At 50.8% G+C, this 13,747-nt stretch overlaps 1 protein-coding gene across 1 annotated transcript; it reads left to right on the forward strand.

Moving 5' to 3' along the window:
• On the forward strand, positions 349-13,747 carry SF1 (splicing factor 1). The gene is given in 15 exon segments (XM_003122587.5): positions 349-692; positions 695-756; positions 759-921; positions 2,284-2,412; positions 5,105-5,180; positions 8,233-8,385; positions 8,579-8,668; positions 8,997-9,180; positions 9,270-9,385; positions 9,485-9,592; positions 10,293-10,473; positions 10,738-11,011; positions 11,355-11,414; positions 11,543-11,722; positions 13,102-13,747. Coding segments are annotated over 15 exon segments (2,025 nt in total). The 5' UTR covers positions 349-508; the 3' UTR covers positions 13,167-13,747.

Below are 13,747 nucleotides of genomic sequence, written 5' to 3' on the forward strand. Positions count from 1 at the left end.
CAATCGTGATTGATTGACTCCATCAATTCCAGCCAATGATAGAGCTGTTGGCCCCACACGTCATAGAATTTGCCCCACCCGATCCCCTCCTTTCTGGACTCCGAGCTCAGTCCGCGCAGTAACAAATGAAGTGCGCGCTGCGACACCTCCCAGCTCGCCAGGCTCGGCCGCCATTTCCTCGCCAGGCCTAACGGTCCGGCCAATCCCAACGCACATCGAGAAGGGCTAAGGCTCCACCAATCGGAGGCCGCAGATTTCGACCCCTTGCCTCGGCCCGGGCCAATCCAGGCTCCGGCCCCGTCGCCCCCGGCCCGCCCCCGCGGCGCCCTCTCTCCTCCCTCTTTGTGCGTCTCGCGCCGCCGCCGCCGCCGCCGCCCGCCCGCCGCGTGAGAGGACGGGATCCGCGCGCTCCGCGGAACGCAGTCAGGTTCCCTCCCCTCGGAAGAGTCACGAAGGAGAAGCCGTCGCCGCCGAAAAGGAGCCGCCGGTGCCGGTCCCCGGGGGCGCCATGGCGACTGGAGCGAACGCCACGCCGCTGGGTAAGCTCGGCCCCCCCGGCCTTCCCCCCATCCCCGGCCCCAAAGGGGGCTTCGAGCCGGGGCCACCGCCTGCCCCCGGGCCTGGGGCGGGGCTGCTGGTGCCCGGGCCGCCGCCGCCCCCGCCTGTGGGCTCGGTGGGGGCCCTGACCGCGGCCTTCCCTTCGCGGCGCTGCCTCCGCCACCGCCGCCGCCGCCGCCGCCGCCCCCCCGCCTCCCCAGCAGCCGCCGCCGCCGCCGCCCTCCCCGGGCTCCTCGTACCCACCGCCGCAGCCGCCCCCTCCGCCGCCGCTCTACCAGCGCGTGTCGCCACCGCAGCCGCCGCCGCCGCCACCCCAGCCGCCGCGTCAGGACCAGCAGCCGGGCCCGGCCGGCGGCGGAGGAGGTGAGTCGGGCCGAGAGAGCGCGAGAGGCGCCGCGCGGATGGGCCCGGCCGGCTGAGGGGCGCGCGGCGGTGGCGACGGCGGCTGCACGCGGCAGGGGCGCGCGCGCGCACGGGGAGGCCCGGGCGGAGGCGCCACGGGGCGCGCGGCCTGGTTCTCGGGCCTCGAGTGCGCACGCGCGGTAGGGGAAGGGGTGGGGGCACGGCGGGAGGAGGTTTGTTGCGCGCAGGCGCAGTGTGGCGGCCGGGCCTTAAGGCCCCCACTAAAATCTGGCGGGAGCTCTCTTGTTCTCCACTCCTAGTGTAGGGGAGTGGTGTGGAGGGGTCGAGTGGGTGGATGGGGTGCTGGGTGTGCATGTCTGGAGGGCTTGGAAGGGTCAACTGATGACGTGGAACATCCTTTTCTGGTTGTAGAAGAGTCGTAAAGGGAGGAAAGTACAGAGAGTAGCTCCTCTGTTTCTACAGTAAGGCAGCGTTTTCATTGCAGAGAATGAAAGAGATTGAAAGTCTTTAGGGGATGGTTGGGTCCGGTTTTTTGGTGTGTGTGGGGGGGTTCATTTTGGGGAAGGAAATTCTCCTTCTTATCTTCCTTTATGTACCTTAAAAGAAGTCTGACCCGCCTTCCTCTCTTGAGGCTTCCCCTTAGGCCTAGCTCCTGAGAAGTGGAACACTTTTGTGAACCAAGTGCTAGGGAGTTCTGCCTGTGGACTAGGGTAGGAGGATTTGGCTACTATTGTGTAGCTTGTTTTTTGTTGACCTTTTGATGTATCCTTTAGACATTAAGTGACCAACTAACTGGCCAGGAAAACTCAACGCTGATCTTAGCTAAACTTAGAAAGAAAGTGATCTTGCTGAAGGAACTTTTTCACTTAGTAACCGTAAGGTTGGTTGTGTTCTGGCTCCCTTCAAAAGGTGACAGGTGGGGAGGTGGAAGTGGGAGGAGCCAGCAGGTCCCAGTGTTGTTTTATGGACTTGTCTGAATATTGAGTCTGCTCTTATTGCCTCTGGGGCTGTTAATGTGTTCATGGGCAACTGTGTAATATACATATATGTCCTCAACACTTTATTTCACTACTTGAAACTGTGCGTTGAGATTTAGGTTGTTCTCGTGCTTCGCAGAATTTCTGTGGTCAAAAACTGTAAATGTGGAATGTTAACTTTTCAGACTCTGGTCCAGGTATCCTTCTAGTGGCCATATTTGTGTGTGTGTGTGTCTTGTCTTTCATTCTTTGCCATTTCATTTTAGGTCACGTTCTGTTTCACAGTCTGCTGAGGTTGTGTGTAGGACCATTAGTACCCTGAACTGCCTGTCGGAAGTTATCCTGGTAGTTTATATTTGCATCTGATGAACTTTCTCTTCTTTAGACTTCCCAAGTAAGAAACGGAAGAGGAGCCGCTGGAACCAAGACACAATGGAACAGAAGACAGTGATTCCAGGAATGCCTACAGTTATCCCCCCTGGACTTACTCGGGAACAAGAAAGAGCTTATATAGGTAAATACACGTTCTGCACCCAAACGCTTTTTCACGTTATTATTCTGAGAAACATTTTATCTGTTCAAAGTTTGAGACTTTGAAGTGTTTTCTTTTCTTGAGAGGAGGTGTTGTCAGGTATGCTTGTGACTTTGATATAATTCACTTTTGCTCCAAGAGGCCTGCATTTGTAGCTTTTTGTTTCAGTCTGCTTGTAACAATAGTGTTCTCCATGAGTGCCAGGAGGGTAGAGGGGCCCACTTAGGAGTGAGAATAGTCCCCCGTCCAGCACCCTCCCCCACCCTTTTCAGCTGCTGTTCATTGCCACTTGATGAGGTGAGTGTCTCACGCCTCTCTGGACACGGCCCCAGTGGAGCACATTGCAGGTATTGTAAACCAAGTACCTTTCTCACAGCATGGCCTTTCACCATAATTTCATATTCTTCCCTTCCCTAAAATGTGGTCTTTTATTCTTTATAGGTACTTTATGAAAGAGAAAAAAAAAAACCTCAGTTTAATCAAAAGGTGTTTCTGAAAGTGTGTTTACAGTGCACCCCTTTTTACCATTTTCGTTGAATTTAACTTTTCCTTCAGCATCTTTTCTGGTTGGTCTTTGGAGAGCTGTCTTAAAATGGGGGCTCTAGTATTTACTACTAAAGAGCTCTGCTGACAAAGGGGTACAGCTCTCTGATGGAATAACGAAGGGTTAGAATAAAAGAGTTTAACTGTTGGGAAGTTTTGAAAATCAAGTATGACTGTCCACAGTAGAAATGAAATTAACCTCAAAATTACCTTTTTTTTAAATACAAGGTTTTTAATGCAAGTTTTACCTTTATGTGCCTCTGCAGCTGTCTCAAAAAAGTTCACTTGATAAACATCTTCTACTAACCAAATCAACATCCCCTTTGGAGTAAAATAGGGCAGAAGCTTCCTAGATCTGTGAGGCTGTGGCCTGCACAATAAAAAGCTTCACGCCTGACATGTTCTTAAGGATCTTAATTTCTTGTGTGTTTAGACTGCTGAGCATTTTGAGGTGCTGGAGTTGTCAGTTTTCTTTGTGATACTAATAATTCTTCCCTGCTGTTCCAGTCTACTCCCGCCCACCCCCTTATGTCTCAGTTATCATGACTGGGTCTTGATAACTTTGTGAAAATACCCCTTGTGGAGTGATAGCCCAAGAACACAAGCAGACTTAGAACATGGGAAAAACAAACTCTTTTACATCTCCGGCTCTTCCCATGGGGGCAGTTAATGCTCTGGGCCCTAAGGGCTGTTTTTAGCTGTAATCAACGTAGAATGAAAGCCAAGGCTAGTAGAGCTCTCTGCTCCATGGTAGATAGCGGGCTTTCGATGTGCCAGCCACCTCCTCAGGTCAGATCCCACACCCTTACGCAGTCCAGTTACCTCTGTGAAGGTGACTTTCACCTTGAGTTGTTGGGCTTAATACTTGAATGCCATGTCAAAACGTTTCTGGCATAAAAGAGCTTAGGGGCCCACATGTGTCCTTTTCTCTCTCTCATGTACATACTGCCTTGTACAGAATGCCCCAGTATTTGCTCTTGATGTTAATATGGACTCTCATTTCTTCCACGTTTGAGTGGGTGTGTGGTAATACATAGCTCTGTGGGATGTATTGAAAATTTAGAAGAGCGTCTGGAGTTAGACATGCATTAATACTTGGAGCCAACTCAACTTTAACCCAACCCAGACTTGCCCTTATTAGAGATGTCTGCCTAGAACACTCAGATGCTGCAAAGGTAAGAAGGAGGTGGTTTGATGATCCAGTGTGCTGAAGACAGCAGTCTGGCTCCGCAGTTCCCATTCTCTGAGCAGTCAGCCGGGTGATACTTCCCTGGAGTCACTGAACTTTTGTGAAACCCTCATTTCTCTTTTTCACATACAGCCTCATTTGTCAAGATCTGAGGGCCACACATATTCTCCTGAACCCACACTTTCCATCCTCTGCACCCCTCCTTTTACTCCCCACATAAGAAGCAAGTGTAAAAACAGACTTCTCAAACTTTGTGGTTACTGGTTTATTAAGGTATATGGATTGTCATACAATTTGAATAAAAGCAGCACATATTGGGGATCCTTGCTAGTATGGATCTGGTTGTACAGGAGAACGGACAAACTTCTATGAGGTTGTTGAATTGGTTATTTAATGTCTTAACTTGTTTAAGGAATTTTAAGGCTGGTATCAGTGAAAATGGTCTTTGTTTGACTGGTGTTTTTCCTTGTCCCATGTTAATTTGAATCTCATTTTGGGCTGTGTTTAATAATGAAAAACTGAGACAAGAGTCTTGCACTCAGAGTAATTGGTGGGAAACAGGGTATTGGTGCTAACATACATGGTTTGGTTCTGGGTGCCAATTGTATAAGCAAGCCTTGGTGGGGAGGGAGAGGTGGAACACCTCCTAATAATTGCTTTGATGTTAGCCTTAGTGAACAGTCTATACTGCTAACCCCTCTTCCAACAAACTGTTTGCTTCCTTAAGTGATAACCATTTTGAAGTGAAAAAATACTTAAAGATGTAAATGGACTCCTGCTGATAGGTGGTTGGGGGTTTTTGCCTCAATGTGTTCACTGATCAATCGTCCCTTTTCAAAGTCTCCGAGTTCTTCATGCTTATTGTTGAGATTTGAGATGTTTTTTGGTAACATTGTCTTTTTTCCATCCTTTTTTTTTCTTTCCTAACCTGGTTTCTTCCAGTGCAACTGCAGATAGAAGACCTGACTCGTAAACTGCGCACAGGAGACCTGGGCATCCCCCCTAACCCTGAGGACAGGTTGGGAAACAGTTTTAACCAGCTGACAGTAACGCTTTTACCTTTTTCTCAATACGTTTTACTGGTGGCAACATGTTGTGTCAGTTCAATACAATCCTAGTAAGAAGACTGGTACTCTGACCATTTTGGGTACTAGACTGTAAATAGCAGTATGTATGGTCAGTTATCAGTTAGTAAATTGGAATGAAATTCAATTACTAGCAGAATCAAAGTTACAGGAAAATGGACAACGGGTTTTCAATTGGTAAGCCTGTAGATTTTAACCTGATTTACCTATGGATAGGGACAGAGAGGTGGCCTGTTAACCAGCCTTTTCAGTACCTGCTTTGGCTGAAGGCCCAGGGTGTAGTTTTCCTTACAGGTACTACACAATGCAGGGATTAAGAATATTGAGCATCGCTGAGTCTGAGCAGGCCGGAAACTCAGTCTGGTCAGCTTGTTGATGTAGTCTCCTGCTCATGGTTTTGACATGGTTTTAAAAATAGATGAGATTCTAACCAACTTCCTTCACTGCCAGTTAATTTTCAGCCTTGATCATTGCCTGGGGTGTTGGGAGGGGCCAGAATATTCTCACTTGTTTTGGGAAGGCAAGCAACCAGCTCTAAATTCCCTTTTTTTTTTTTTTTTTTATTTTTTTATTTTTTATTTTTCAAAGGGAGTGTGGTCCTCAAACAGCTGTGGTCATGTTATTTCCATTTACAATTTCTCTCACCTCTGAAAAGTTAAAAAGTCCGAGGGAAATGAACTTTTTTTAAACAGGAATTTTATTGGCAAGCTGATTTTGAACAGCTAAAATCGGTCCATTTAATAGAAGGGCAGTACACCTCCCTCTCGAAATTTCTCTTGGTGCATGCAATATAGTTGAAAATGCTTTGCTTTAAAAAGTAGTATTTTTGGCTTTTGTTACCCATTAATTAATAACTTGTTAAATCAGAAAGATTATGTAATGATTTTAGAAGCCACTCACTCAAGCATCTTTCTGCTGCCCTTTGTCAGGAAACAGTTTATTTCTCCATATTGATTCTTTTAATTTTACTTTATTAAATTTATTTTTTTTCATCTGTAGATTTTGGTTGGCGGGTTGCTATGTTTTATATTTTGACTTTTTTTTTTTTAAGATTTACTTTGTAGATTGTAGACCACAACTGTTTAGGGCCTTTTTGGCCTTTTTCCCTTTAATAACATGTCTACAGGTTACCAGGCAATTCCTCAAAAGGTTGAATTTTTAACAAACCCTCTTTGCTTTCTGGAGAATTCGGAATAGAATTTAGATGCTCTATATATGATGCCTATTCAAAGTGAAGAAGTTGGGCCAATCTGACCTCTAGAATATTGGCTTTTGCCTTTGCCATCCACAGTTTGGAACGAGGTCACACTGTTGTGAGGCCTTTTAAAAAATGACCAATTTGGTACTGGTAAAACTTGTTTTGGTGATTAGCCAGAAATGCTTAATTCTAGACAGCTCTGGGGTGGGAATTAGAAATGTCAAGCATGTTAGAAATAAAATTAGAGCAGGTTCTTTTCTCCCTTGTATTCAGTTTGAAAGAGGCACTAATGCCCGATGGTTTTGCTTTGAAAGAGCCCAGGTTGGAGGGAAATGCATGAGTTTTCTTACTTAAGATTATTTCTTAAGAAGGTGTATTCTCAATATTAAGCCACTTTATGCCATTTTGATGTTGCTCAATTTGCACAGTTAAAAATGTTTTAAAACTTCTTATAGACTTAAACGTATAAGATGATAGTCTAATGAGCTGGGGTATGTTTGTTTTTGTTCACTATTACTGAATTGTGTTAACAGTTTATACAAATGCTAGAAACGGAGGTTTCATTTAGTCGTCATTAGCCATGAACAAACCTGACCTTTTATTCCATCGTGTGTGTAACGTGGTATGACATGGTTCCCTTTAGGCCGAAGACAGTGGGAGCAGCCGAGTTCAGTCCTTGCTCTCCAACTAGGCAAGGTTCTCTCAACTAAACCAAGGGTGTATATAGGAGTCTTGACTACTTTCAGGATGTTTTTTAAATAACCTGATCCACATGGTCTCTTCCCTTCTTGCAGCTGCTACTAAATTTTCATTCAGAATATCAAGCTATGGTCCTTTTTGTAATCTTAACTCAGAATTCTAGGAGTGTAACATCTTTTTTTTTTTTTTTTTTAATTACCGCAAAATCCAGCTGTGGTAAACTGACCATTTTATCATTACTATTTTTTTACTTGTAGCAACAGCATTTTACTCCTTAAAAAAAGAGAGAGAGAAAATCTGCTTTCTGGACTTGTAAACTCTGGTGGAGAATCGTAGGTTTTCCCCTTGCTGTTTGCAGGTTCAGACCCTAGACAAGTACTTGACCAAATCTGCATTTGCAGCCTCTCTCAGAAGCTGCTTTAGCAATTTAACGTTTTTCTCTACCCAGACTCCCCAACCTCCAACAGCCAGAAAACAGGTTGACTCCTGGGCCTTGGACACAGCCAGCCAGGCCATTGAAGGAAAAGCAGAGACGAAGCCTTGAACCATCTCTCTCCATTGTGGGGGCCAAGTAGCTGCAGTAACCTTGAGTCCCAGTTGCCTTGGGTTAAAGAGCTCATGCTTAACTACGTGGTAGGGGTACAGACACTCTTCCTGATAGGGCTTGAGCTCTGCAAGAGTTAACATTTTACCTAAACTTGGGGTTCCTGTGGTTCGTAAAGTTGTAATACTGTTAGTTTTTTTCCAAATGAGATTTATATTTGGCAAGATGACTCCAGAGGGTGATCCTATCCTTGCCATTTACAGTCCAAAGATTTCCCCGGGACGGACAGACTATTTTTCCTCATGGCACTTTTAGAAGCAAAAGCATTTTTTTTCTTTCTCACACACCCCAGTCCCCGCAATGCTAAGCCACCTTCCACCTCCCCATTCCACACGATCTTGAATAGCACACGTTATGGTCGGTTCCTCCGAAGAGAGTTGTGTTAGGATGTGAGAGGCAGAGGGCTGGGGAAGACTTATTTTAGCCCATGTGGGGATGAGAGAAGGGCGAGGGCAGAGCAGTGACGGTAGTCCGTTTCCCACAGGTCCCCTTCCCCTGAGCCCATCTACAATAGTGAGGGGAAGCGGCTCAACACTCGGGAGTTCCGCACCCGCAAAAAGCTCGAAGAGGAGCGGCATAACCTCATCACGGAGATGGTTGCACTCAACCCCGACTTTAAGCCACCTGCCGATTACAAGTAAGTGAGCTGGGACAGGCACACCTACACATTGGTGTGGTCTGGTAGAGCAGTTTTGGTACTAACATCTCGCCCTTTCTCCCAGTCACCTGGGATTAACGCGGGGGGTGGGGTGCCAAGGGTTAGTTCTAGAAGACTGCGGACTATCTGTGTCATCTGAGAAATGAGTCTCTGAGTCTCTTCTTTCAAATAGACCCCCAGCAACACGTGTGAGCGATAAAGTAATGATTCCGCAAGATGAGTATCCAGAAATCAACTTTGTGGGGCTGCTCATCGGGCCCAGGTGAGTGACTGCCATCCTGTGGGATGTGGAATTCCTAAGGGACTGAGATGTGTCTGTCTTGTGCTTGATTGGGTGCCATTGGTGGCTCAGCTTCCTGTTTTTGGCAGGATGTTCACTTTGGCTGAGTTCATGTTTCTTTGAGAAAATCTCTTAAATTTCCCCATTTCACCGCGGAGAAGTCAGCTTTGAGGTTGACTTAGAGATCACGGAGCTCTGGGTGGGAAAATCCCATTCTCTGCGCTCACAGTTTCCTCCCGGTGCCTGTGAGCCCCTCTGGCCTGTGAATTTGCGTGGCAGGTGTAACAGCGGTCCTGTCTGTCTCTGTTAGAGGGAACACTCTGAAGAACATAGAGAAGGAGTGTAACGCCAAGATCATGATCCGGGGCAAAGGCTCTGTGAAGGAAGGCAAAGTCGGGCGCAAGGATGGCCAGATGCTGCCTGGAGAGGACGAGCCGCTTCACGCCCTGGTTACTGCTAATACTATGGAGAATGTGAAGAAAGCAGTAGAACAGGTGAGGGAGCCAGAAAGGAAGCCCCTTGCCAGAAATCCAGGTGGTAGTCCCAGGTCGTAGGTAACTCTTGCCCGTTGCGTCTCCATCAGATAAGAAACATCCTGAAGCAGGGTATTGAGACTCCTGAGGACCAGAATGATCTGCGGAAGATGCAGCTGCGAGAATTGGCTCGCTTGAACGGGACCCTTCGGGAAGATGATAACAGGTATGCAGTTGCTTTAGAGGGGAGCACAGAAACCTGAGGGGCCCATGGATGAAAGGTGATTGGCCATAGCCCTGGAGGTGACTTTTTTTCTCTCGGCAGGATCTTAAGACCCTGGCAGAGCTCAGAGACCCGCAGCATTACCAATACCACAGTGTGTACCAAGTGTGGAGGGGCTGGCCACATTGCTTCTGATTGCAAATTCCAGAGGTGAGAGGCTGTAGTTTCCTGATAGCCCATGATGTACTGGACCGCTCTGAAGTAGAGTGGTGGGTTGCTCTTAATCCGTAGACCCAAGAGAAGCTTCCTTTCTCTGAATGGCCTGCCATGGGGTGATTTAAAAGCCCAGAATGATGAGAGACAGCTGGTGCAGAACCACCCCTCGGTTATTGCTCATTTGGAGCCCAGGAAAACTGGGAAGTTGTCTTCCTGTGTGTTTTCAGTATTGCTTAGTGTTACTGAGTGCCTTTTGCTGCTTAAGATTGGTCTAAGAAGACAGCAGTCTGTGGAGTTTGACCACTTGCACACCAGCACTTTGACAGCACCTTTTTTCTACGTTAACAAAAAGCTTTGTTAATGAAGGAAATTCTGGCAGTTGCTCTGGTCTTGCGTAGATTTTCCTTCCCTCAGCCCTGGAATGCAGACGTGGATTCAAGCCGAGCGTTCCTGGCTGGCGTGGCAGGCTGTGGCCTGGTGCTGCCTCTCTCTCCTTCTTGCCCCAAGGGTCTCTGCAGCCGCAGAGGAACGTGTGGAAATCCCAGCGGCAGGGCTGGGCGAGGGATTGGAGAGCTCACGGAGACTGTTTTGAGGAAGGGGTTAGAAAGGCTGGCTCAATTCCTCAAAATTTCTGTGGAAATTCTTCTTAATGAGTTTTCCCCCCTTTTCCCTTTGTCTCCCACCTTCCTTTCAGGCCTGGTGACCCCCAGTCAGCTCAGGATAAAGCGCGGATGGATAAAGAGTACTTGTCCCTCATGGCCGAACTGGGGGAGGCTCCTGTGCCCGCATCTGTGGGCTCCACGTCTGGGCCTGCCTCCACGCCCCTGGCCAGTGCGCCTCGGCCTGCTGCTCCCGCCAACAACCCACCTCCACCGGTGAGCTCCAGGGGCTGCTGCTCGCAGCCTGGCCCTGGGCCCCCTTTCTCTTCCTGAGAGACGGGGGGATGTGGCCAGGCGCTTTGGGTGGAACAGGTGGACACAGCTGGCAACATTGTTCTTTCGAGATGTCAGGGATGTTTGGGGACCTCTCATTCTGGGCAGACCTTGTCCTTGCGTTCTGGTCCTGTGGCAGAGCCGAAAGAACAGTGTTGCCACCAGGGGGCACAGGCAGGGACGTTGGCGGGAAATGCTCTCACATAGTCTCTCATGTCCACCACCCAGAGCCGCCCGCCTTGGATGAATTCTGGCCCTTCGGAGAGTCGGCCCTACCACGGCATGCACGGCGGTGGGCCCGGTGGGCCCGGAGGTGGGCCCCATAGCTTCCCGCACCCGTTACCCAGCCTGACAGGTGGGCATGGTGGACATCCCATGCAGCACAACCCCAACGGACCCCCACCCCCGTGGATGCAGCCGCCGCCGCCACCGATGAACCAGGGCCCCCACCCACCTGGGCACCATGGCCCTCCTCCAATGGGTAAGTAAGTGTCAGACCAGAAACATTGGGGCCTGGGGATCAGTGAGGGTTTGGTTTACATCAAGTCACTGCAGCCCGGAAGCAGCCTTCAGAGTGGTCGGGTATTGGTTCTGAGTCTCTTGCCGAGGCGTGGGCTCCGGGAGGAAGAAGACTCCATTCTGGTGCAGGAAGGGGTTTCTTTGTGGGGCAGGCACAGGCCTGTCTCTTAGAGGCAGGGTCCTAGAACTGCTCTGATGGGGCGGTGACTGCAGCCCTTGGGACTGAGTAAGCCCTTCGTGGGGGTGGCAGCTTCCCTGGCCGGCTGCAATGTCCTGCTAAGTCCCTGCTCTTTCCTTCCATCAAGATCAGTACCTGGGAAGTACGCCTGTGGGCTCTGGGGTCTATCGCCTGCATCAAGGAAAAGGTAATGGAGCCTGGGGGTCTGCGCAGCGCAGCGGAGGCTCTGCCTCCCTGGGCCAGGGAGTGAGTGGGGTGCTGTGGAAAATCCCTCTTCTCCCCTGAGGCCTCACTTTTGCTTCCACCTACCTGCAGGTATGATGCCGCCGCCACCTATGGGCATGATGCCGCCACCGCCGCCGCCTCCCAGTGGGCAGCCCCCGCCCCCGCCCTCTGGTCCTCTTCCCCCATGGCAACAGCAGCAGCAGCAGCCTCCGCCGCCCCCTCCGCCCAGCAGCAGTATGGCTTCCAGTACCCCCTTGCCATGGCAGCAAAGTGAGTGGAATATTTTGGACTCCTGGGGGTGGGTGGGATGGGGGGAGGGGGCTGAGGAATAAGAGACCCTCGCGGCTCACACAGGCAGGCACCTCGGGATGAGAGGAGACTCTGGTCTCTGTTGGGGGGTTGCCAGATAGGGCCTTGTGGCCTCTGGGGGTCTTGGGAGGAGATGTGATGTTTGGTGTGGTTTTGTCTCCGGACGGGTGGGGGGGCCGGAGGGGAGCCCACCATCACAGGTAGAATGCCAGAAGCCCAGGCTCTCCGGCTGGGTGAGCTGCTGGCTGCCTCTGCGTTTGGCCCGGGTTCGGGGGGGTGCATGCATGCTCTGGAGAGGGCTGTGATTGGGGCCTGAGAGACTGTGGGGATGGGACCGGGCAGTCGGGAGAGTAGCTGTGGCCTTGAGGTTGAATGTGCTGTTCGGTGGTGGCGGCGGATGGGCGGAGGGATTTCAGAACCGGTTCTTGTGTCTGGTACCTTTCCCTCAGCCCGCGCAGGGGCATTGGTGACAAAGGGCTTACTCTGTTAAGCCTAGAGACCTCGAGGCTGACCCCAGGGTAGTCCTGCCCACCCCTCCATTCCCCATCACCAGGACAGCCCCGCCCGCCCGCCCGCCCCCCACCACCGTACCGCATGCCAAGCAAGGAGCAGGCGTCCCTCGCCCCCCATCCCAAGGCAGCAGCCGCAGAGAGCCGCGGTGTGCCCCCGCGCGTGTGACCTTGGGCTTCTTTACCACCCCAGATACGACGACTACCACCACGAGCGCTGGCACAGGGTCCATCCCGCCATGGCAACAGCAGCAGGCGGCTGCCGCAGCTTCTCCAGGAGCCCCTCAGATGCAAGGCAACCCCACTATGGTGCCCCTGCCCCCAGGGGTCCAGCCGCCTCTGCCGCCCGGGGCCCCTCCCCCTCCGCCGCCTCCGCCGCCTGGTTCCGCCGGCATGATGTATGCCCCGCCCCCCCCTCCTCCGCCTCCCATGGACCCTTCTAACTTTGTCACCATGATGGGCATGGGGGTGGCGGGCATGCCACCCTTCGGGATGCCTCCAGCTCCCCCACCGCCTCCACCACAGAACTAGACTCGGTTTTTTAAGAAAATATATATTATATAGAGAGAGAATTGGTCTCGTTTAAACACACGCCGAACCTCACCATATGGAGCCAGACATTGGGACGCACGCATGTGATTGTGTGCACGCATGTGTGTGTGTGCACGCACCGGGCTGGGCCAAGCGACTGAGGACTCGCTTGGGAACGGGCAGGTGGTAGTAGGGGCGCCAGCTTGGGCTCTCCTGGCGCCCCGTAGCATCGAGTGTCTTCTTTGTCTTCTTTCTCTCCTCACCCAAATCCCTTTGCCTCTCCCCAAACCGGGCCGCCAGGATCCCTCCCCGCAGCGGCGATGGCCCGAGCCATGAGAGTGAGGACTTTCCGCGCCCATTGGTGACCCTTCCAGGCAGACAGCCTCAGCAGCGCCCCTGGTGGACAGGATGGTTCGGCAAAGCAGCCTGAGTTATTTTTGTGGACGGAATCGGAACACGCTGGCTCCATATTGTGAATTTTTTATTAATTTTTTCTTTTTCCTTTGTTATCTCCTTATCTCTTCCTTTCTTCAGACTCCGTCCAAGGAGATGCTCTCCCCGGTCTTCTGCTGCAATTAGATTCCTTTCCCTTTTCTCATTTCTCGTTCTTCTCTTTCTAAGGAGAGAGGAGCAAATGGTTTCCCGGCAAAGACCTTTGGCCATCCATGTTGGGCTGGTAGGGTGAGGGGTGTTCCTTTGCTTCTGAGATGTTCAAGGTGCTGTAGTTGCGGGGAGATAGTTCTTTCATCTCTGCTCCCCTAGTAGAGTAGTGGGTTAATCCCCAGGTCCAGGGTCCGTATCCATCCTGGCACCCTGAGCCACCTTGGGCCTGTCTGCCAGCCCGGAGAGCCCTTTCCACGTTCCCTGAGCATCTGAGCTGCCTCAGATTCCATTTGTTCCTCTCCTTCCTGGAAGGTCTCCTTTTAAAATTTATTTTAATCCCAAA

The sequence above is a fragment of the Sus scrofa genome, chromosome 2 (genome assembly GCF_000003025.6).
Source record: "Sus scrofa isolate TJ Tabasco breed Duroc chromosome 2, Sscrofa11.1, whole genome shotgun sequence".
Classification (NCBI taxonomy): domain Eukaryota; kingdom Metazoa; phylum Chordata; class Mammalia; order Artiodactyla; family Suidae; genus Sus; species Sus scrofa.